Source organism: Vitis riparia, chromosome 8, assembly GCF_004353265.1.
Source record: "Vitis riparia cultivar Riparia Gloire de Montpellier isolate 1030 chromosome 8, EGFV_Vit.rip_1.0, whole genome shotgun sequence".
Classification (NCBI taxonomy): Eukaryota; Viridiplantae; Streptophyta; class Magnoliopsida; order Vitales; family Vitaceae; genus Vitis; species Vitis riparia.
In genome coordinates, this window is record NC_048438.1 from 18679511 (window position 1) to 18702426 (window position 22916).

The 22916-nt window shown below is 35.1% G+C and overlaps 2 protein-coding genes and 1 pseudogene across 5 annotated transcripts in view; 1 reads left to right on the forward strand and 2 right to left on the reverse strand.

Annotated features, from left to right (window-relative positions):
* Positions 1 to 4577: 4577 nt before the first annotated feature.
* On the forward strand, positions 4578 to 6500 carry LOC117919803 (annotated as a pseudogene).
* A 3120-nt stretch (positions 6501 to 9620) lies between these two features.
* On the reverse strand, positions 9621 to 18684 carry LOC117920318 (UDP-glycosyltransferase 73C4-like). 2 transcript variants are annotated; one of them, XM_034837767.1, is made up of 3 exons: positions 18449 to 18639; positions 17600 to 17666; positions 9621 to 11447 (listed from the first exon to the last, which is right to left on the reverse strand). In XM_034837767.1, exon 3 carries the CDS (start codon positions 11306 to 11308, stop codon positions 9824 to 9826), a length of 1485 nt encoding a protein of 494 aa, XP_034693658.1. In that variant the 5' UTR covers positions 11309 to 11447; positions 17600 to 17666; positions 18449 to 18639; the 3' UTR covers positions 9621 to 9823. The 2 variants fall into 2 exon arrangements, with proteins under 2 accessions (XP_034693658.1, XP_034693657.1); XM_034837766.1 differs by lacking the exon at positions 9621 to 11447 and having other exon boundaries at positions 15496 to 17666; positions 18449 to 18684.
* A 207-nt stretch (positions 18685 to 18891) lies between these two features.
* The window catches only part of LOC117920317 (protein SHOOT GRAVITROPISM 6), a 52974-nt gene continuing 48949 nt past the window's right edge, over positions 18892 to 22916 (reverse strand). Inside the window, exons 46-51 of one of the 3 annotated variants that reach the window (XM_034837762.1) lie at positions 21884 to 21982; positions 20537 to 20608; positions 20365 to 20450; positions 20175 to 20268; positions 19612 to 19719; positions 18892 to 19525 (exon numbers count right to left, since the gene is read on the reverse strand). In XM_034837762.1, the coding sequence (XP_034693653.1) occupies positions 19367 to 19525; positions 19612 to 19719; positions 20175 to 20268; positions 20365 to 20450; positions 20537 to 20608; positions 21884 to 21982 (618 nt within the window). In that variant the 3' untranslated portion in view covers positions 18892 to 19366. Of the gene's footprint in view, positions 19526 to 19611; positions 19720 to 20174; positions 20269 to 20364; positions 20451 to 20536; positions 20609 to 21883; positions 21983 to 22916 lie in introns of those variants that run through there. The other 2 variants (XM_034837763.1, XM_034837764.1) reach the window with 2 other exon arrangements.

The window sequence follows — 22916 nt, forward strand, 5'->3', positions numbered from 1 at the left end:
GTGAGTCAAAATACTTTGCATTAGTCTATCTAGATAAGAAAAATTATTAATATAATATTACAACTTCATATCTTAGTTATTTTTTTCAATAAATTTATCTTTTTAAAACTTTTAAAATAAAAACATTAAAAATTAAAAAGCTAAAAGGATATATATGTAGTGAAGTGATAGCCAATTTTTAAAAAATTTAAAATATGGTTAATGTAGAAAATATAAAAAACAATTAAAAATAAGAGAAAATATATAAATGAAAGGGTAATATAAATTTAAAATAAAAAATGAAAATTAAACTAAAAGATAAATACAAAAAGACAAAAAATATTTAGATGAAAAATCTCAAAATTTTTATCATTGCTTATAATAAGAGCAAAAAGATTCAATATCTTTAAAAATGAAAAACAAAAAAACATTATTGCTTTTTATTTGACATAAAATAGAAATATAGATTGGAAGAAAAAAAAAAGTTAAAAATGAATAATACTTAATAGGGAATACAAAAAGAAAAAAAAAACACAAAAAAATTGAAATTCACACTCACTTGTGTCTATGTAAGGGTTAAGGGTATTTTAAGGATTAATGAAAGACAATATCCTTCATCTTAATTTTTATACTTTATTTGGGTCTTAAGCTTAAATATACATGGTATATGGATCAAATGTTAATTTTTGAACTCAGTTGAGTCCAAAACACAATTTTCCCGACATTTTACCTAGAGCCGGTGGACTCATCTCTGAATCCCATACATCAAGAGAGGTCAGTAGTCCTTGGTTACCATCAGACTTGATTAAGCAAACTGCCATATTCCCCATATGATATGTACACTGATGTCATGATATCTTGTACTTTAGTGTACATATATTTGCCTGTATTTGCTATCTAGTATTTATCTTGAATCCATTTTTAGTAAGCATATTTGCAGTTGTATTCTCTTGGCCCTGTAGACGTTTGATCCATTTAGGATTAGTAGCGTAAATAAGCAGTATTCTCATGGCCTGAGACTATGTTTTTTATTTTCTTCCCCATATTGTATGAAATTGAATTATCTATTGTGGTAGAGTACTCTCCCCTCCCCACTCCCTTGAAGGTAGCCGTTGCTGTTCTACAGAGAGGGTCTCTACTATTCTAGGACAAGAGGAATAGGATTTTGGTGCCTTCAAATAATTGATGGTATCGGTTGGAGACTCTGTGATTGAAAATCAGACAAAGCAAAGAGATGGAGTGGCTATTATTATATGCTGCCTTCAAACATACACATGGGAAGCAGCAATCCATAATTAAATCTCATATTTTGGGTTTCTAGAAGGGAATCAAGAGATAACAAAGCCGAGTTTTGAGCAAAATAACATTTTTATGGAAAAATAAATAAATAGATTTAACCATTTTATCAAATTTATATTTAAAATAGTCATATATTTAAAAAATATTAATTTAAATTAAAATCTGAGGTTAATTAAAAAATAAATTTTCAAAAATTTTTGTGGTGTAACCGACCATTTGGACCAAAAATTCTATCAGAGCCAAACAAGAAACCATGAACTGATGAAGTTTCTTGCAGCCATCCTTTCAGAATTGTCAATGAAGACAAATATGCCAACTCTAAATTGCTTGTAGTCCTCGTGCGTTCATATTATCTTTTCCCTTCTCTTCGAAGTGTCCATGAAATATTTTCTTCTTCCCAGCAATCACATGTTCAAGAAGGGAACTAAATGCTTTTAGCTATCAGAAGATGAAAAATAAAATTTCATTTCACTTCAAGCCAAGTCGTGATTCTTCGGAAGCAAACACCCACATGGGGTCCAAATGAAAACAAAGAGATTGCACATTATATTATGATTACCAATTTTTCACTGATCAGTGACGTGACGGCATTAATTTGATGTTCAATGTGTCGTCCGGCCTACTAAGGACCGTAAGGATGCTTCTGGCTTCTTGCTGCCTTCGGTATCATTCAACTACAAGCAACTTTCCACGTACGCCTGTTGAAGTTTCACACAATACTTCCAAACAAATTAAAAAATATATCTTTTATTCTCTTTCTATTGAAAATTTGAAACTGACTGCAAGCTAGTCTTCAAAAGCATGGAGCCAAACCTAGAAACCAAGCATGTGTATGTCACTATTGGCTACTAAAAAGTGGGTATTTTTGTCTTTGCCAACTCATTTTTTTGTGTTTTTTTAATTGATGGGCTATTTTTATAAATATGAGTATTATTTTGACCACTTCAAGCAAATAACCTAAAAGTACACATCATTTGTTGCTTTCAAGTGGACTGTTATTGTTTAGCTTTTAGGTAATTGTCACTTAAAAAGGTAATGGATTAATCTTTTTTATTATTCAATTTATTAATAAATATTCTTCCGTAATAGCCACAAAATATTATTTCTAAATTTCCAAATATATATATATATATATAATGAAATTTTATTTTATTTTTTCAAGAAAAAATTAAAATTGTAATTTATTTTAGTGATTACTTAATTTATTGTAAAAAAACGTTTATTTTTGTATTAAAATTTAATTTTGTAGATAAAGGGTAAGTTTTTTCTTTTCATTACAATGGCCTCTTCAATCTTAAAATTATGAATTCAATGAGTCTTTTTTTTTTCCTTTTTCTTTTTTTTTTTTTTTTTTTTGGGGAGATGGTGGTCATCTTTTAGAATTATACTTTTCAAAATATTTGTTTTTTAATTATTTTTCATATTTATATGATTATTTTTTAAAACAACCTTAAAAAGCAAATAAAACTGACTAAAAGATTTCTCTAATGTTGCGCCTCTTATCAATTTACATATTTGTTTCTATTCACAATTTGCATATTTCTTCTCTATTTACACATTTGTTTTCAATTATTCTCCATATTTATGTGACCATTTTCTTAAAACAAACTTAAAAAATAAATAAAAATAATTATATTTTTTAATTATTCTACCTGTTTATATAATTATTTTTTAAAACAAGTAAAAACAACTATATTTATCTTTCATTATTCTTCATATTTATATAATTATTTTTTAAAATAATCTTAAGAAAATAAATAAAAACAACTAAAAGATATTATCTCATGAACTATGCATCTACAATTTACATATTTGTTTCGCAATGACCTGAATATTTGTTTCCTTATTTGTATATTTGTTTTTAATTACTCTTTATATTTATATGATTATTTTTTTAAACAACTTTTAAAGAATAAGTAAAAATAGCTATATTTGTTTTTTTTATTCTTCATATTTATACTATTAGTTTTTAAAAAATAATTTAAATAAAAACACCTAAAAACTATTTTACCTATTTCTATAATTTGTATATTTGTTTCCTTATTTATTCAAACTTCAATCAACTAGACACACCATCGATTCCTATCCCTTTTCTCGAATCTCAATTTTTAATTCTAAATAAAGCTTTTCATAATCGAAGATGCTAAAAATTTTTCTTGAATAATGAAAATTTTGATTTCATCATTTCTGGATCTAAATAAGGTTTCTTGATACAGAAATTATTCAGGATTTAGAGAGAGTTTCTCAAGGGGAAGCTCCCCTTTCTTGACTGGGAAGGAGCTACTTACATCCTGCTCATGCTTGAAGCTTCGATCTCGAGGGTTTTTGCCCTTTTCCCTTCTATCCTTTCAGCTTTTTAGTATCCAGCTCACCTTTTGTGGTCATTATTGGGTTTGGCCACCAACCGCCAAAAAAGTGACTGCAGATTTAGCAGGTAGGAAAGTGGGTCGGTGCTGATTGAAGTTCTTCTTTTGAGGAAAACTTGAATGGTTGGTGTTTTTTTGGTAAACATATTTACATATTTTTTTATGGAAATTTTATTTATAAATTTCTTTCCATCTTTTATTAATCATTGGGCCAGTCTGGACCGGGGTGGCGTGCGGGCTTCCAGAGCATTGGGCATTTCCTACGCTTAGGGAGTTGTCTCTTTCTTTTCGGCTGGACTAAACATTCTGTTATTGGGATAGAAGTCTTCATGAGTAATAAGGAGCTACGTGTTATTTGGGTTGCAGAATGTGAATTTTGATGGTACTTCCGAGAGGAAAGTGATTTGTTTATGTCATTTGATTCTAAGAATGCAGATTTGATGGTTTTGGGAAAATATTATTTGGTAATTATGGAAGACAGTGTTTTAAATTAATGGGAGAAAATAGAACAAACTCATTATTCATTTCACTTTAATATTAATATTATTTTAATATTTAATTGGAGATTTTTTTTTTAACCTGGAGGATAAGGATATATTTGATTCCTAAAAGTATTAAAAAAATAAAAAATAAAATGATTTTTTTTTATATTTGATTTCATTATAAAAAAGAAGAAAAAAAATCAAATATTAAAAATTTATATATTTGTTGGCCTTTTATATCTGTCTTCATTATAATTTTATTGAGTTTTAATAAGATAAGATAAAAATGTGGTGTTAGATTGTTAGAATAATAAGTATCAAATAATTTCCCTTTCAACATCAACTTTTACCATTCTTATCATCATTTTGTAATTAAAAAAAAATATATATTTTTTATTTAAAACAACTGAATTATAAGGCATGTGGCCAAGTGTAGGGGGAAGCAGTCAAATTTTACCAGATATCTTTCAGTCTTGGGTAATCTGCTTCATTCCATCCACCACCACACACAGCTCAGGCTAGACTTTCTGCCATGGCCTCCCACACGCAGCATCCTCACTTCCTTCTGGTTCCTCTCATGTCCCAAAGCCATCTCATTCCTTTCACCGACATGGCTAAACTCCTCGCCCTTCGGGGCATAGCCGTCACCATTATTATTACACCCCTCAATGCCATCAGATTCCAAACCATCATTGATCAAGCAATCCATTCCAACCTCAACATCCAATTCATCCCTCTCCCCTTTCCCTGCCAACAAGCCGGCCTGCCTCAAGGATGTGAAAACATGGACACTATCCCCTCTCCGGACTTGAACAAACAATTTTTTTTAGCATCTAGTATGCTCCAACAACCTCTTGAAAATTTGCTTGGACATTTGGAGCCGCCGCCTAGCTGCATAATTGCTAGTGTTTGTCTTCCTTGGACTCGGGATGTTGCCGTCAAGTTCAAGATTCCATGGGATTTCTTGCTTCACCCTCTTGTGCGCTAAAAACATTGAGCGCTCCGACGTTCTCAAGAGTGTGGCAGCTGATTCAGAGCCGTTTGAGGTACCGGGCATGCCTGATAAAATTGAATTTACGAAGGCCCAGTTGCCCCCAGGATTTCAACCAAGTTCAGATGGCTCGGGATTTGTGGAGAAGATGAGAGCCACAGCCATTTTGGCGCAAGGGGAGGTGGTGAACAGTTTTGAGGATTTGGAGCCAAACTACTTGCTGGAGTACAAGAAATTGGTGAACAAAGTTTGGTGCATAGGGCCTGTTTCTCTATGTAACAAAGAGATGTCAGATAAGTTTGGGAGAGGCAACAAGGCCTCCATTGATGAAAACCAGTGTTTGAAGTGGCTCGACTCCAGAAAGCCAAAGTCTGTGATTTATGCTTGCTTTGGCAGCCTATGTCACTTTTCAACTTCACAACTCATAGAGATTGGTTTGGGCTTAGAAGCATCAAACCGTCCATTCGTTTGGATAATTAGACAAAGTGATTGTTCCTTTGAAATAGAGGAATGGCTGCTGGAAGAGAGGTACGAAGAGAGAATCAAGGGGAGAGGTCTCATAATCCGAGGATGGGCCCCTCAAGTATTGATATTGTCCCATCCAGCAGCAGGGGGCTTCTTAACACACAGTGGTTGGAATTCCACGATTGAAGCAATCTGCAGTGGTGTTCCAATGATAACTTGGCCAATGTTTGCGGAGCAGTTCTATAATGAGAAGCTGGTTGTCCAAGTCCTGAGGATTGGCGTGAGGATTGGAGTAGAAGTAACGGTACAGTGGGGAGAGGAAGAGAAGGCTGGGGCATTGGTGAAAAGGAATCAAATAAAGGAGGCTGTGGACAAGTTAATGGATGAAGGAAAGGAAGGAGAAGAGAGAAGAGAAAGAGCTAGAAAGCTTGGGGAGTTGGCAAAGATGGCAGTAGAGGAAGGGGGTTCTTCCCACTTAAATACGACATTATTGATCCAAGATATCATGGAACAAGTCAATCAAAATGGACCAACCAAAGAAATAGTATAGTAGCTTCCAGAGATGGTCTCTGCAATTAGCAAACATTTTACCTGGAGCTGGTGAACTCATCAGTCATCACTGAATCTCATACAGTGAAGAGAGATGAGTCGTCCTTGCCTTGGTCACCGACGAACAAGATGGCCACTGGAATCACCTTCAAATCAGCAAAAGCTGCAGTGGAGCTAGCATCAGACTTTAGAACACATAAATTTACTAGCTATTTATTTGAATTCAGATCCAGTAGAAGCTTGGACCATTGAGGTCATTTAGGATGGTCCGGGAGTTATATTTCTGTTGGACTAAGACTTGGCTTTATATTGTTTTTGTTTTATTTTAATCTATGAATGTGATTACGAGAGTTATGCTTTGTCTTTAAATTAAATAGAGATCGGTTGCTGTGCCCCAGAGTGAGCCCCTGCAATTGGACCGATGAGATTGGTGGTGAAATAGGATTGCTGTGCCTTGACCAAATAATCGGTGGGAGAGGCTGTGATTCAAGATAAAAGATGGGTGTTATCAAGGGTCTTTTAGCACTAATTTTTATTTTTATTTTTAGGTTATTAAAAATAATTTCAAAATTATCCCAATTTAGGGTTCCAAGATAAATTTATCTTCTCAAAAAACATAGATAGTATCAACAATATTTTTTGTATTTTAGGATAATTTTCTCCTATAATTTGATATTATTAGTAGGAAAAGAACAACAATCTATATTACACCAAGTAGATCCACCGGACAGAGAGGAAAATATCTAAGAAACTAGAGCAACAACATGACCAATTTAATCAAAAGCGACAACCCTTGATGTAGCATCCAACACTCTCCATCTCCCACCCTTCGAACTATGGCTCCTCCTCCCCCAGCATCTGAGTCTCAATGTGGAGACTTTTCCCTTCCCCATGGAAGGAGAAGTCATTTAAAAATGACACAACTCGGTTCCTTAAAGAAAAGGCATCTTGGAAATGCAACTATTGTCCTACAACTATGATTATTGTTCAAAAACTATGACCTGTACCAACTTGACAAATAATAATAAGGATCAACCTTGACATGGCAAGAAAGACAACAATACTATTTCTCAATATGGGCCCCATGTTACATAAAAAAGGGATGATATGTGAGATTTTTTTATAAGAGTACGACAGTTTTAAAAAATAATTCTTAAATTATTGTAACACGAAAAATACTTCCAAATTTATCATGTAGAAAAGAGGGAAATTTTTTCTTTTAAAATCGCATCTTCAAAAGACCATTTATAACATTTTTAAAAAATTATATAAAGAAAAATTATATTTCCAAGATACGATTTCTAAAATTCTATTTTTTATATGAAAAATTGTCTTTTGAAGATAAATAAATAAATAAAAATTGAGAAATCGTCTCTTCAAGAAACGATTTCAAAAAGAAAAAAAAATATGAGAAATTGTCTCTTGAAGAGACGATTTTCAACAAAAAAAAACTTCAAAAATCCAGTTTTTCATTCCCTATTATACTCATACAATAATACAATTATTATAAATATATATTATAAAATTAATTAATTTTATTTATTAAATTTAATATATAAATAATATACAAATTTTAATATAAGATAAATAATATTTATCTATTATTATTTTTTTACTTTGGAATTAAAAAAAAACTATTATCAAATTTATGTGAAAATTGAGTTTAAAAAAATGTTATTAATTTATTAAAAAAACAAAAAGTGAGAAATTGTCTCTTTAAGAGACGGTTTTAACAAAAAAAAAAAAAAAAATTCTCTTCAAGAGACAATTTCTCAATTTTATTTTATATTTTTTTGTCCAAATCGTATTTTCAAGAGACATTTTCTCATATAAAAAATGGAATTTTAGAAATCATTTCTTGGAAAGACGATTTTTTTTTTTTAAGAATATAATTAAACTTTGCTCACTTTTATCTAAATTTATATATATATATATATATATTATTGCTTTCCTTAGTATTTTTTTCTCACTTTTTTCTTAACATTCAAATGAAAAAAAAATTATATTTTTTAACTTTCTTTTTCCTGTTTAGTTGGTGTTTTCCAAAAAAATCAAATAAAATTTTACTATTTTTTTTCCTTAGCATATGTAAATGTTACAAAACCATTTTTGTAAAAAATCATAAATACATATATATTCTACTAACTTTCAAATATCCTCCATTAATAATATCCTCTCTATCATAAATATGATTTTTTTTTATAATTTTTTTAAAATGTCATAAATCATCTTTTGAAGAGACGATTTAAAAAAATATATATTTTTCCTATTTAACAAAAATTACGATAGATTTGGAATTATTTTTTTCACTATAATAATTTAAGAATTATTTTTTAAATTTATCGTACTCTTATAAAAAATTCTGATATGTATTTTGTATACAAAATATTTAGAAACAAAACTTATGTTCCAATGACTTGTATTATTGTTTACATTAGTTATAAAATACATTTCTAAATTTTTTATATTTCATTTTATTTATATTATGTTGGGAAAAATCACAACCCTCAATTACAACAAGAAAAATAAAATAAAACATAAAAAATAAAATATTTATGTGATTCAACTATGTCCACGGAAAAAGAGGAACAAAAATTTAATAATAAATTTAGAGAATACATATTTCAAACCCTCTCAATCTTTCTTTGTCAAAAAACCCAATACACTTTTTATCTATTTTTCTCCATTACTTTTTTCTTTTCTCTCTCTAAAACTAATATAAAACTACATAAGTCTCATGTGTTAATCCTAAAACAATAATTTCGTAATTTTAATCAAACTCAAAAAGATAATTTACTAAAACACAAATTTTATAAATATTGACTTTCCTAAAAATTAAAATGAATAATCTTCACATTGACTCAAATTCTCTCGATTCTATAAAATTAAAAAAAATAAACATGTGTTAAATTCAATATCTCGTAAAACTTGACTTCAAAAATGGTTTTTTTTTTTATTTTTTTTTCATGTGGATAGGCCGGGTGCATCACACTCAGTTTTATTTATTTATTTATTTTTCACATTTGGATTTTTAAAATTTTATTTTTAAATTTTTTATTTTAGTGTCAAATAAAAGTTTGAGAAATAAGATAGAGAATAGAAGAAAAAAAAGGAAAGGGAGTAGAAAATGAAGAAAAATGAGGTTAGGGTTTGGGATGTCTGTGTTTGGAGGTTGAAAAAGATGTAATTTAATTGATTCTTCTACATCTAAATTTTAATTTTATTTTCTTTAAAGAAAGAAGAAAAATAGTGCATTTACCTTTAAAGAAACAAGTATATCCATTTCACTCCGGTTGGTCACACAACTCACACGAGACGTTCAAAACAATGCAAGTATGCGGCAAGAACAGTACGATGGCCATAGCTACAGTCGAGGTGGGCTTGGGCTGGTCGGGGCTTCTTTACCAATCACATTACCAAGTCTCCTTTCCATGGCTGCAGAGAGTAACTAATAGCCAATAGGGTTGATTTTGCTGACGGATCCTTGGAAATCATGAATGTCTACCATCAACTTATTACTTATTACAGTTGTTTAAAATGGGCACCATCAATGTACTTATTTCATCCCTTTTAACCAAATATTTCTTTACAAAATATCTGACTTACCAGTTACCATTACTCTTCAGCAAGGTAACCCTCAGTTTGAAAAGTTACAGAATTTAGGGGCACAATGAGGTCACTCTCTTCAATCTTCATGTCTTGGTTTGATTGCATGTTACTTGTTGCATAATATCTTGGATCAACAATGTCATGTTGAGATAAGAAGAGCCCCCTTCTTCCATTGCTCTCTTTGCCATTTCCCCAAGCTCCCTAGCTCTTTTTCTTCTCTCCTGGCCTTCTACTCCTTCCTCCATCAGCTGCTCTATGGCTTTCTCCACCACTTCCCTCTTCAACACCACTCCAAATTTCTCTTCCTCTCCCCACTTCACCGCGAACTCAGCCCCCACCCTCACACCAATCCTCAATACTTGTACCACAAACTTCTCATTGTAAAACTGCTCTGCGAACAGCGGCCATGTTATCATTGGCACGCCCGCGCAGATCCCTTCAAGCGTAGAGTTCCAACCACAGTGTGTCAAGAACCCCCCTATTGCTGGGTGCGACAAGATCAGCACCTGCGGAGCCCAACCTCGGATCAAAAGCCCTCTCCCTCTTGTCCTCTCCATAAACCCATCTTCTAATAATATCTTCTCCAACTCCTGTGCATTCTTTCCCTCTTTTATAACCCAGATGAAAGGTCGGTTAGATGCTTCTAGGGCTAACCCAAGCTCCATCAGCTGCAGAGGAGTAAGCCTACTGAGGCTCCCTAAACACGCGTAAACCACAGAGCTGGGTTCCTTTGAATCAAGCCAATTGAAGCACTGTTTTTCATCGATAGAGGCCTTGTTGCCTCTCTCAGCCTTGTCCTTGTTTTCCTTGTGGCACAGTGACACCGGTCCTACGCACCAAACTTTATCTCCTCTGACCTTTCGGAATTCTTTGACATATGCTGGTTCCAGTTCCTCAAACGTGTTAACCACCACCCCATATGCAGCTAGTTCAGCCTCTCTTATTTGGTTCCTCATCTCTCTCAAGTCCGTTCCACCCGTATTTACAGCTCCAGGTAACTGGGCTCTAGTTAATTCGATACGATCAGGCAAACCTGGCACCACAAAGGGCTCCCCTTCCGAGACCTTCTCATGTACCTTGGAAACGTGTAAATTGTGCGTGCACAGCAGCGAAAAGCAACTTATTCCATCAAAAACAAGCCGCGGAATCTGAAACCTGCGAGCTGTATCATCAGTCCACACAAGATTTTTATCAGCAATTATGCAGCTAACACGCGGCTGTAACTCATCAAACAATTTTTCCACAGGTTGTTTTAGCATGCCAATGCCAATGAGGAGATTTCTGAACAAGTCTCGGGAGGGGAGACGATCCATGCTTTCACAACCCTCTGGCAATCCGGCTTCTACAGATGGGAACGGGACTTGGAGAAGTTGTATTCGGAGTCCAGAATCAACAGCTCGATCAATAATGGTAGTCAACCCAGCTGCATTGACAGGGGTGGTGATAACAGTGACGATGACACCATGCTGTGCCAATAGCTTGGCAATGTCTATCATGGGGATTAGGTGCCCAAGGGCCAAGTGGGGAAGCAAAACAAAGTGAAGCCGATCGCAATTCTGTAAAGCCATTACAGCTGAGGATTGAAGGTGATGGAGAATGGAATTGGATGCTGCTTTGGAGTTTCAAGTCTGGGTGTAGATCCAAGCTCTGTGTGTTCTTGACATCTTGTCCGCTAGCCGCTGCTGGTGGCGTAAGAGCTTACGTGAGCTGATGTGACATGTTAGGTGGGGTTAGTCCAAAATGCTATTAAAAATATATAAAATTCAAAAATTAATATTTAATATTAGAATAATGATCTCATTTAAATATATTCAAGAATATAAAAAGCATTATATATATTTTTAAATATTTATGAATTTATATTTTTATTATATTTAATTAGTATATAAAAGATATAAATAAAAACTTATTAAAAAAATTATCACAATGGTTTGTTTTTATATTTTTAACAATTAATTATATAAAATTTGAAAATAAGATATCTAAAATGAAAAAATTACATTATTTTCCGGAGCTATTTTGATAAAATAAAAAATAAAAAATAAAAATAAAGCCAAAAGATTCACCACCACTGGGAATGTAACGGAATGCAAGGAGTGATATCAGCTACGGGTGAAAGGAGGCTTTCCAGTATGAGGGAGTAGGAGAGATTCAAAGCATACAGGTAGCCTATTGGGAATCCATCTTTCGGTTTCCTGGTTGACTGGATCAACAAATCTGTTTGACTCTTAACTCGTATCTTTGCTTGAATGCACCATTGCAAGTTGCTTGATATTTTCTATTAATAGAGCAATATTGTGGTTGGAAGATCCTCCTTGTTCCATAGCCTTGTTTGCCATCACACCAAGCTTCCTTACTCTTTCTCTTCTCTTTCTACCTTCCGGTCCTTTATCCATTACCTTGTTTACAGCCTTCTGAACTTCCTCCCACTTAACCAACACGCCAAACTTCTCTTCCTGCCCCAGTTGCACAGAAACCTCAACTCCTACACTGACACCAATCTCCAGTATTTGTACAATTAACTTCTCATTATAAAATTGATCAGCAAAGAAAGGCCATGTTATCATGGGCAAACCAGCAGAAACCGCTTCCAGTGTCGAGTTCCAACCACAGTGTGTTAAGAACCCTCCAACTGCAGGATGAGACAAGATTAGTATTTGTGGGACCCAACCCCGAATCAGAAGGCCTCTTTCTTTTGTCCTCTCCTCAAATCCATCATCTGATATCCATTTCTCCATCTCTTCTGCTTTGTGTCCTCTTAAAACCAAAATGAACGGGCGGTTCGAAGCTTCTAAACCTAACCCAAGCTCTATTAACTGTGGCGGAGTAATGTTACTGAGGCTTCCCAGACAAGCATAAACTACAGAGCTCGGCTCCCATGAATCTAGCCACTTCAGACACTGGTTTTGATCGGTAGAAGCATTATTACCTCTTTGAGCCTTGTCTATATCCTCCTTGTGGCAGACTGACACTGGGCCAATGCACCAAATTTTATCTCCTTTCACCTTTCTATACTCTCTGACATATTCTGCTTCCAACTCCTCAAAACTATTAACTACTACATCAGCTACTAGTTCAGCTGCTCTTATTTCTCTGCGAGTATCATTCAAATCCGGGAAGTTTGAACTGAAGGCTCCTGGTAGTTGCGCTCTGGTTAATGTAATCCGATGAGGCAAACCAGGCACCACGAAGGGCTCCGATTCAGAGACCTGCTCATGAACCTTCGTAATATGTAAATTGTGTGAGCACAAAAGGCTGAAACAGTTTCTCCCATCAAAATAAAATCTTGGAACTTGAAACTTGCGAGCAGTATCAGCAGGCCATGCTAGATTTGCATCAGATATTATGCAGCTTGGACTGGGTTTCATCTCTTCAAATAATTTTTCTACTGGTTGTTGCAACATTCTAATAGCAACATAGAAATTCGTGAGTAATTCTCGAGAGGGGAGATTGTCCATGGTTTCACATCCCTCTGGTAACCCAGCCTCATGGGATGGAAACCGGAGTTGGATAACTCGAATCAGGAGCCCAGATTCTATTGCCCAGCTGATAGATGTATTGAACCGACTGGCATTGAGGGGTGTGGAGATTATAGTGACAATCAGACCTCGTTGTGCCAGTAGTATGGCCATGTCTATCATGGGAATGAGGTGGCCCTGGGTCATGAAGGGTATCAAAACAACATGAAGCTGGTGGGATAGCAAAGCCATTGCAATTTGGGGGGTTGAAGAGAATTGGTAAATCAAACCATAAGGGTTTCAATTTGTAGAAAATGGGTGCTTGTTTAGGTGTGTGTCTTGCGGGATTGGATGGCTTGCGTGGAACTTGCGTGTGTTTCTAGTGCTGGTGACGCAAGAGCATACATAAGCATGGAGATTTTCCGACAATTACTCCAGGGTCAAATGAGTTCATTCTGTCCCTAAAAAATATTGTTCAACTTGAACAATTAAATTAGCAAATAACGCCACCTTAACTAATAGGGCAAGTGAGTTCATTCTGTCTCTATACAACATTGTTCAACTTAAACTTTTAAAAAAAGTCGATAACGCCACCTTAACCTCTACATCCAGTCAACAATGCCAGCTAGAAACACCAATCTCTATAAAACGAGTTTCTGTCAGAAATTTAATAAAAAATCTCGAATCAACATCATAATTTTGCTTCCATTAGACTCGGAACACATAATAAGGTGTGGTAATAATGATATCATCCTTGCTAAGACAAAACCTTACTCGATGGGGACTCTCTATAGCACCTGCCCCATGTAGTGCAATACTCGATATGTTTGTGTGATGGAAGAATGGTTTTAACGAATGTAAGTGTACATTGCCAAGCACCACTCCATGATATGTTTTGAGTGGTAGAAGCATGGTTTAATGAATAAAAGCGTACTCTTCCAAGAACAAACCTGTCAACGGTCTAACCTGAAAAAACTTTCCAAATATTTGAGCCTCTCTGGTGGCTCAAATAAAAATGTTTTAGAAGATATTCTCATTGTCAGAAAATGGGGAAAAATCGGCATGATAAAGAACTAATAGGTTTTGGACACTTGCATATTAACATGAAAAACAATATTCTTAATATTGTTTCAAAAACAACCAATATAGGAAGCATCATTAAAAATAGTTTTAAGAGGCATAATAATGAACATATTTGTTGTGTCACTATCATTTTTTTCAATTTTAAGAAAAGAACAATTCCCAATTCCACTACCAAATATGTCCTCTGCTTTCATTTTAATTTTGCCAACATAAAATTTCTTATTTCCACCATCAAACTAAAATGCCTACAGATTTCTTTTTCTGTTTCTATAATTTCATAAAAATTAACCAAAACCTCCCCTGTCTCCAACCTAACTAGCACTTGAGCTAGATCTTAAGCACAGGTTCTTACAGTGGAATATTTTATAAATTCTTGCTATCAAGGCCTGTTTTGAAATTTCTGAATCTAAATAACAAGACTTTCTGGTGAGGCAAGTTACACTCTAAATCCGGACACATAAGGATCAAGAAAGAGATGGGGGCATACCAACTGAATGCGTCACATTCCAAACAGTGTCTACAGGCATTCAGATCAATGGATGAGTATTTTCTCCACTCATATGCAATCAGATCTTCAGATGGAATGCAGATAGCATTACCTTAGGCATGCACATTCAATTCCCATGGCAATCCTTAGGAAAGAACCAACAGTTACACATGTGCCACCTTTTTAACTAAATGAATCAAATAAGCTGAGAAACTAAAATTTCTTCTCGTTGAATCAAATCTGGCTGTCATTTACTTACTTTTGATTTACTCTGAACACTATATCCAACCAGCAAAAATAATAAGAATCACCCATATCATCCTCTAATTCATATGAGTTAGATGGCAAGTTCTTGTATTCTGATTGTTGAGAACTCTTGATCTGTCCAGTTCAGTTTAATTTGTTTCATCTTTCCCAATGAAAGAAAATGACTTCCAGTGATCTTTTGAGTTCTGCTTAATTTTTTGTTCCTAAGAAAAGAAAAGAGACCTCTCCCACCCTACAAAGGTGTATTGCTAGTAAGAAGAACTCTGGAGCAACTTTCAATAGAAGTTGAGACAATAATATTAAAAGGAGTTGAAAAACTAAAAGAGTAGTGATTCAAAAGGTGTATAGTGGATAAAGGTGATTTAGAGAGCCACCTGATGGTGGTGAATCTGGATTGAACAGTAGTATTAGAGAAAAAGAAGTTAATAGAAAAAGGAAGAGAACAAGATGCAGAAGAGCATTGACCTCAGCAATTTTCTGAATATCCTTGTACCGTCAATCATATAACTAGCAAAGTTCAATTCCAAATCATAATAAAGTACAAGCCTTTAAACAAAAGAAAAGGTAAGATAAAGTTCTAAATTTCTAATTAACTTAGTTGTGTACTAGGATTTCCAATAGTTTGTTGGAGGATATAATGGATTAGTTTTTTCATGTTAAGATAAGAAGAACCCCCCTCTTCTATTGCCTTCTGTGCCATCTCTCCAAGTTCTCTTGCTCTTTTTCTTCTCTTCTCTCCTCCTTCTCCTTTATCCATAACCTCGTCAATAGCCTTCATTACATCCTCTCTCTTCATTACTACCCCAAATTTCTCTTCCATTCCCCAAGTCACAGCCGACTCAACTCCCACACTCACACCGATCCCTAAGATTTGTACTACTAACTTCTCATTTATAAACTGTTCAGCAAACAGAGGACAGGTTAGTATAGGCACACCGGTGCATACCCCTTCAAGGGTTGAATTCCAACCACAATGGGTTAAAAATACCCCAATCGATGGATGAGACAAGATTAGCATTTGAGGGGCCCAACCACAGATCAAGAGGCCTCTCCCTTCTGTCCTCTCTTCAAATCCCTCCTCTAAAATCCATCTCTCCAACTCTTTTGATTTCTCTCCTCCTCTTATTACCCAAATGAATGGCCGGTTTGATGCTTCTAAGCCTAAACCAAGCTCTATAAGTTGCAAAGCAGTGAGGCCAGAGATACTTCCAAGACATGCATAAACTACTGAGTTAGGCTCCCATGAATCAAGCCACCTCAAACATTGGTTTTCATCCACTAAGGCCTTTTTACCTCTCTCTGCCTTATCTAAGTTCAACTTGTTGCAAGCTGACACAGGGCCAATACACCAAACTTTATCTCCTTTAATCCTTTTATATTCTTTCACATATCTTGGCTCCAGCTCTTCATAAGTATTAACCACAATCCCATCTGCTATAGATTCTGAAGCTCTCATCTGGTTAAGAATGCCTGTCAAGTCTGATGAATCCGGATTGAGGGATTCAGGTAGTTGGGCTTTAGTCAATTCAATCTGGTCAGGCAAGCCCGGCACCAGAAAGGTCTCCAACTTGGAGATGCTCTCATGGACCTTAGAAGCTTCCAAATTGTGTGAGCATGAGAAAGCAAAGCAACTCATAGCATCAAAATAAAGCCTTGGAATTTGAAACTTGCGAGCAGTATCAGCAGTCCATGCAAGATTCTTACCAGAAATTATGCAGCTTGGACGGGGCTGCAACTCCTGAAACAATTGTTCCAGTGGTTGCTGTAACATGCTAGCAGCAACAAAGAAATTCCTGATTAAGCTACGTGAAGGGAGTAAATCAACATTTTCACACCCCTCAGGCAAGCCAGCCTCAACTGCTGGAAACTGGAGTTCAAGAAGATGGATCTGGAGTCCAGACTCAACAGCACGGTCAATCATTGATTTGAATCTTGTAGCATTCAAAGGTGTGGTGACTACAGTGACAATGACACCATGCTGTGCCAATAGCCTGGCCATATCTACCATAGGTATAAGGTGGCCTGGGGCCATGAAGGGTATCAAAACAAAGTGGAGCTGAAGGAGTTGTGAAGCCATAGCATCAGGAGTTTTAACAGAGGAATTGAATGAGAAGAGTTGGAAATAAGGTGATGCTTTGGAGTCTTATTTCCAGGGTGGGTTCTAGCAGGGTTACCCTGTGGTCATTAAATACATAGAGACAGTGTTATATGTCTGCCTGCTTATCATGATAAGGGCTGATGTTGATTGTTGAGCGCCTTCTTTTAGGATGTCAACATACATGTAGGTGGACAAGTGAAGACAGACAGTGTCATGTCAACAAGCTTGTTTTTCGGTTCCTCTGTCATTGGTAATAACTAATTTCTACTTTTGCCCTTGAATTTTCAATCTTCTTCCTACCCAAATTTCCTCATGCACCATAGCTATGACAAATAGTATAACAACAGATAACAGATAGAGACAAACAATAAATATTGAATTACAGGGAATTAAAATAACAATGATGATCATCAGTTCTCGAACAATTGCTGAAAGGAAACCTTAAGAGTTCAAAACAGAACAGTACCTTTGGCCTGATTGATGAACTTACACGGTTACACCACAGTCCAAGTCTCCAATACAAAAAATGATAGCTAAGTGGGGATTCCGACCATCCAGGCACAAGAAAAACAAATTAAAAAAAAAATAAGTCAGATATTTGTTTATGAAAGAGAATGAGGAAACAAAAAAACAGAGTTTGTAAAAAACGATTAAACATATTAGAAGTCATTTTCAAGCATTTTCTCCGCTTAGATATTTCCGGAACCGAGTGGATCTGTGGATCTATAAAGATAAAAGAGATAAGTCCACCTCTTGACATGGAATGCACTGACTTGAACCATTAAGGCCGTGGGAGTCGGACACACGTGTCTAACATCCATGTACAATCCACATTTCCTAGAGTAATTTGCAGAGGATGCGAACCCTAATAATTACAGGAAGACCTATTTTCAAAAGAATCTAGTTAAATGCCCTTCATTTGAAGCACTGTCCGAAAACACTCCTGTTCAATTCTAAAAACCACTCGAGTACAAATTGAAGAGGAACTCTAAGAAAATATGAGAAAATGTAGGAAAATCATCAATTTTTTCACTCAACTATCTTTTTGGAATATTCTTAGGGTTTGTGCTTTAAATTCCTAAAATTTGTAGAAGGTTCCAATGAGATGGAAATCGGAGGAGCTAAACAAAATAAATAAAATAAAATAACATTTTTAAATAAATAGAGATGGTGAGAAATTCCTCAAGATAAGAAAATAGACTAGAAATCTCGAACCAAAATTTTGAATTTTTCTTTTTTCATAAGCCAGACATGATTGGTAATAGCAATAAAAAGATGAGAAAAGAGAAGGATAAGGCCAGAGAATTGAAGTTACATGAGCAACGAATGAGTATGCGAGGATGATATTTTGGCGAAGGTCGTGGCTGAATTTGGCGGGTGGTTGCGTTGATTTCCTTGCTAGAATCGCCGCGAATTCAACTCGTCAGGCGTAGTGTCTCTGTCTGAACCATGAGATAACGCACCATCTACAGTTAGAGAGTTGATCACCAAGGCAGAATAAAATCACTAAAGTCACTAAAAATCAGAATAAAATCTGTCTGTGTCTGAACTATGAGATAACGCACCATCTACAGTTAGAGAGTGTAGAGAGTTGGTAAAGTCACTAAAAATCAGAATAATTAAATCATAAGTCATAACTCGCTAGCGGTCCCTTATTTGCCGGAGTTACAAACCTCTCAAATTGAGGGAAAAGGAAAACCAATCTTGGCACAAGCTTGTTTTAATTAAATCATTATGTCACATCCTGAAGATGGCATCAAACTTAAAACAACACAAACCTCCATAATTTTATTACTGAAACCAGAGTGAGCTCTGGTTCTTTCTGGGTACTGTTCTCAAGTCTGGCGCAACTGTAGTTTACAACACAGCCTAAATAATAATACAATTCTTGTGGGTTTGAGATATCATTACAAATAGATGCCTCTCAAATAACTTACCCATTCCCCACTACATACACAGGCAACTGTACATGTTGCAGAAGAAACGAAAAACAAAAAACAAAAATAAAATAAAATAAAGAAAAAACATATACAGAATATCATATCCAACTTTGACGCACCCATCAAAAAGTGACTCACTTCAGTCCACAAACCAACATGATCATCTTGTTCCCTGGGTGGCCTAACCAGATCCTACTCAATCCCAAGTGTGATCCAATTCAAACCTCAAAAGGCAGCAGTAACTTTTTGCATTTATCATTGTGCACTACTACTGGTTTCCAGTAGACTCTGAATCATGGCCTTTCCCTTGCTGAGTCTGCACGATCAAGTCCGGAAGCCCTCCACTGGAGCAAATTCGTTGATTTTAATAACAAACCAAGGGCAGAGGAACATGTGGCTCTAACGATTTCATCTGCTGAGTGACTCATTTTGCTTATCAACATTCCAAACACCTAGAGAGAGAGAGAGAGAGAGATTTATTATTACATATAAATATAATTATTTTAACCATAAGTGGCAACTGCATCCCAGGCATTACCCGCGTGTAATATAGAGCCAAAATATGTTGATCATCCGATACAGATAGCATGCTGCTTGAGAAGTAAACGGCATTAGCTTGAATTGTCGGCCAAGGAGCATCAAAAGCCTGCATCATGAAAAAGGAGATCTATTCAATGTTGCTAAATTATATTATTAGCTTGTGGTCGCTAGGAGGTACAAGCACAATTTGCAGAGTATTGCACTGTTCTCCCATTTCAACTCCCAGAGTTTGCATGGAGAATTTAAGAGAGGATAATTAAATAAAATTGTGAATAAATAGGGGCCAAATTCAACAGTACGGAAAATGCTTGCCAAAAAAGAGGACCATAACCCCACGTGTTATTCCTGGACATAGCACCATCATAAAAGGTAATACCCATCCCTACTATTTGGGGTTTGCTACATGAAGGCCTAGGATTCAATAGAAGATAAGAGAGTAGAGAGAAATCATGTTACCAGCTCCATTTGGTTGTGACATTGTATGCGGTTATCACATAACTAAAGCCCAGTGACTCAAAGAGAGAGAGAGAGGCAAGGGAGATGCTTCAGCAGGGAGCAAACCTGTATAGTCGATGCCATATAAGTATCAACCCTGGAGGATAGACGTAGAGAGAATTGCTTTGAAAGGTCTCTGAGAAAGTCCTCATAATCACCTCTGAAAGACACAGGGACTCCAGTCCATCAGAATGAAGCACTTGGAATGAAATAGACACTAGTTTCAGAACCTTTGTTTCAGATTCAAAGTGCGTACCGGTGGTCGGAATTAAAAGAATGAGTATTGAATAGGGCAAACATTCCTTCTAACTCCATTAATGGAGCGATCCGTTTGAGGGTGCTCTATTGATGAGATCATAAGAAATCGTGAGGGGTTTGTCAGGAAGAACTTCCACTAAAGAAGAGAGTAAAGGAAACTAATCATTTACCCGGCAAGCTAGTCGGACGCTAAGATCATCATCATGAATATGCAGAACCAAGCGTGGGAAGGCAGCATGTACCTGAGAAAAGTAACAACATCAGATTAGCATCCTCAAATAATTAGACAGAAAAAAAAAAAAAAAAAGATGAGTAATTAACCTTATACTTGCCTGCAAGGTGAAGAAAGGAAACCATAAATCTCTAAGACAACTAAAAGTTAAAAGCCTTTGACATTGAGAAGAAGGTTGAAAACCAAACGACTAACTCATTCACCAACCAAGAAAGAACTTACAAATCTCTAAGGAACTCATTCATCAACAAAGAAAGAACTCACAGGTTTTGGTTTTCAGAAAGCTAAAACTATGAACAACAAGATACGAAAAATCAAATCTCCAGTTTATCTCCTTTACGTAAGAGATGAAGCAAACCAATGTACACACCAAAAACATGCTGATATACAAATTCCATGTTAATATGCCAGGTAAGATACCAAAAGAAGAAAATTATTATTATTATTATTATTATATTTTTATTTTTATTTTTTAAAAAGGCTCTTGCACAAGCTTGCAGAATGACATCCTGACAGAGACAACAATAAAAAGTAGCACCAAACAAGCATCTATTTCTATATGCAGGGCCTTGTGGTCATCAAAATTAATCTTCTTGAATGAAAGAGGTCAATTAGATTCACCCTCTACCTAAAATATCTCATGTACTTCTTCAACGTAATAGTTAGCATTCTTGGAACCTTACATCGAGCAATTGTCGACAAGCAAGTTTGCAAACACAAAAAAGCAAGCACCCACCCATGCTCATTGAACACACTAACACTCTTTATGGAGATACATCCACACCCGCCTACACACATTCTTTACAAACGTGCACAATACACTCTCTCTCTCTAGCCACACACATATGTGCATGCATATCCGCAAAAAAAAAAAAAAAAAAAAAAAAAACAAACAGAAAAGAAGAAGATGGGTGCAACAAAAAAACAATACCTGATTTCTATTATACATATTATGGAAATAGAGAAAAAATCAGAAAATACTTTTCTGTCTGAAATGCTTCTTCAAGTTCCTTTTCCAACAGACTTAATGGCAAAGTAGAACATTTTGCAAATTTAGAGACATTTATGCTTGTATTTGTTTAGAGACTCAAACCAAATTGAGTTTGGAAAATGTAGCACCATATGTCATTTTTTCTTATTTTGATCAATCATATTATAATTTAATTCCTCAAGATAAAAGGAAGCCACCAATCATTATCTGCTAAAAGAGAAACAACAATATTGTTATAAATTCCTAAATTCCAAAATTCAAACTCTTAACACAGATCATGTTCAATAAAAGAACCTGCTCAAGAAAAGCCTCACGTTGTGCCCCAACTCCATAGTTGCTTAGTGATCCTAATGCTGCGAAGGCATTGGCTCGCATCTTCACATTCGTGCATATCTGTTTCCAAACAATAAGAAAAATAATCCATGTCAAGCTTTGTTCTTAAAGTGTTGCAACACATGTCCAAATTAAGAAATGGATCCCAAATACCGAGACAAAAGAGGCCAAAATATATTCCAAACAATATTCACAAATTTGCAACCCTAGTGCAGATCTGGTACCGATGTTCTTGGCTGGATGCTTTTATTCCTCTTTTTGGGCTTCAACAACCACAGCTTTCAACGGTACTCCTCTAAATATTATTCAGCTCAATTGGAATTTGGTGTGTAATTAAAGGGTTAAAAGAGCAAATATTGGAACAAAGATTCTGTCTTTTCTGTAGATGTATTGTTCCTTAAAGAAAGGAGAACCACATTTCCTTTGTATAGTTCTGGGGAGTATGTAGTTTATATATCTGATTTCTCATCCTTCACATGAATTTCAAATTCTTATTCAATGTGTTTTCATTTCTGATAATAAAAAATGTTCTTAGATGGATGCATCGCAAAAGATGAGAAACCAATAAAGCAACAATAGGCTCTACAAAACAGATGCTGTTTTTTTAATCTATATCTGAGTCCTACTTGATAGTGAAAATAAAAATAGCTTTTTCAGAAATGTTCTCATTCTTTTCAAAAATCGAAACAATAAATATGTCTGATTTTAGATCACTTTCAATTGGTAGAGTACAAAAAATTTCTCCAACTGTGTTCTAAAATGATCTTTTCTGAAATTATTTTGGAAAACAGTTTTCCAAAACCTGTAAGAACATTTTTTTTTCTGACATTTTTGTCTTTTATGTTCTGAAAACAGAAATTAATTTCCATTTTCATTACTGAACAGAGTCTATAAATTTGCAGATTCTGAAGTCTTTTTTCTATAGGCAATGAAATGATGTCCAACCACCTTGCACCAAAGGGCAAAATCCTAAAGCCTTAATATCCTATCTCCA

What these genes read in the sequence shown, in the direction of transcription:
- LOC117920318 (XM_034837766.1), bottom strand. Translation starts at nt 17,112, where the DNA reads ATGGCTTCACAACTCCTTCAGCTCCACTTTGTTTTGATACCCTTCATG.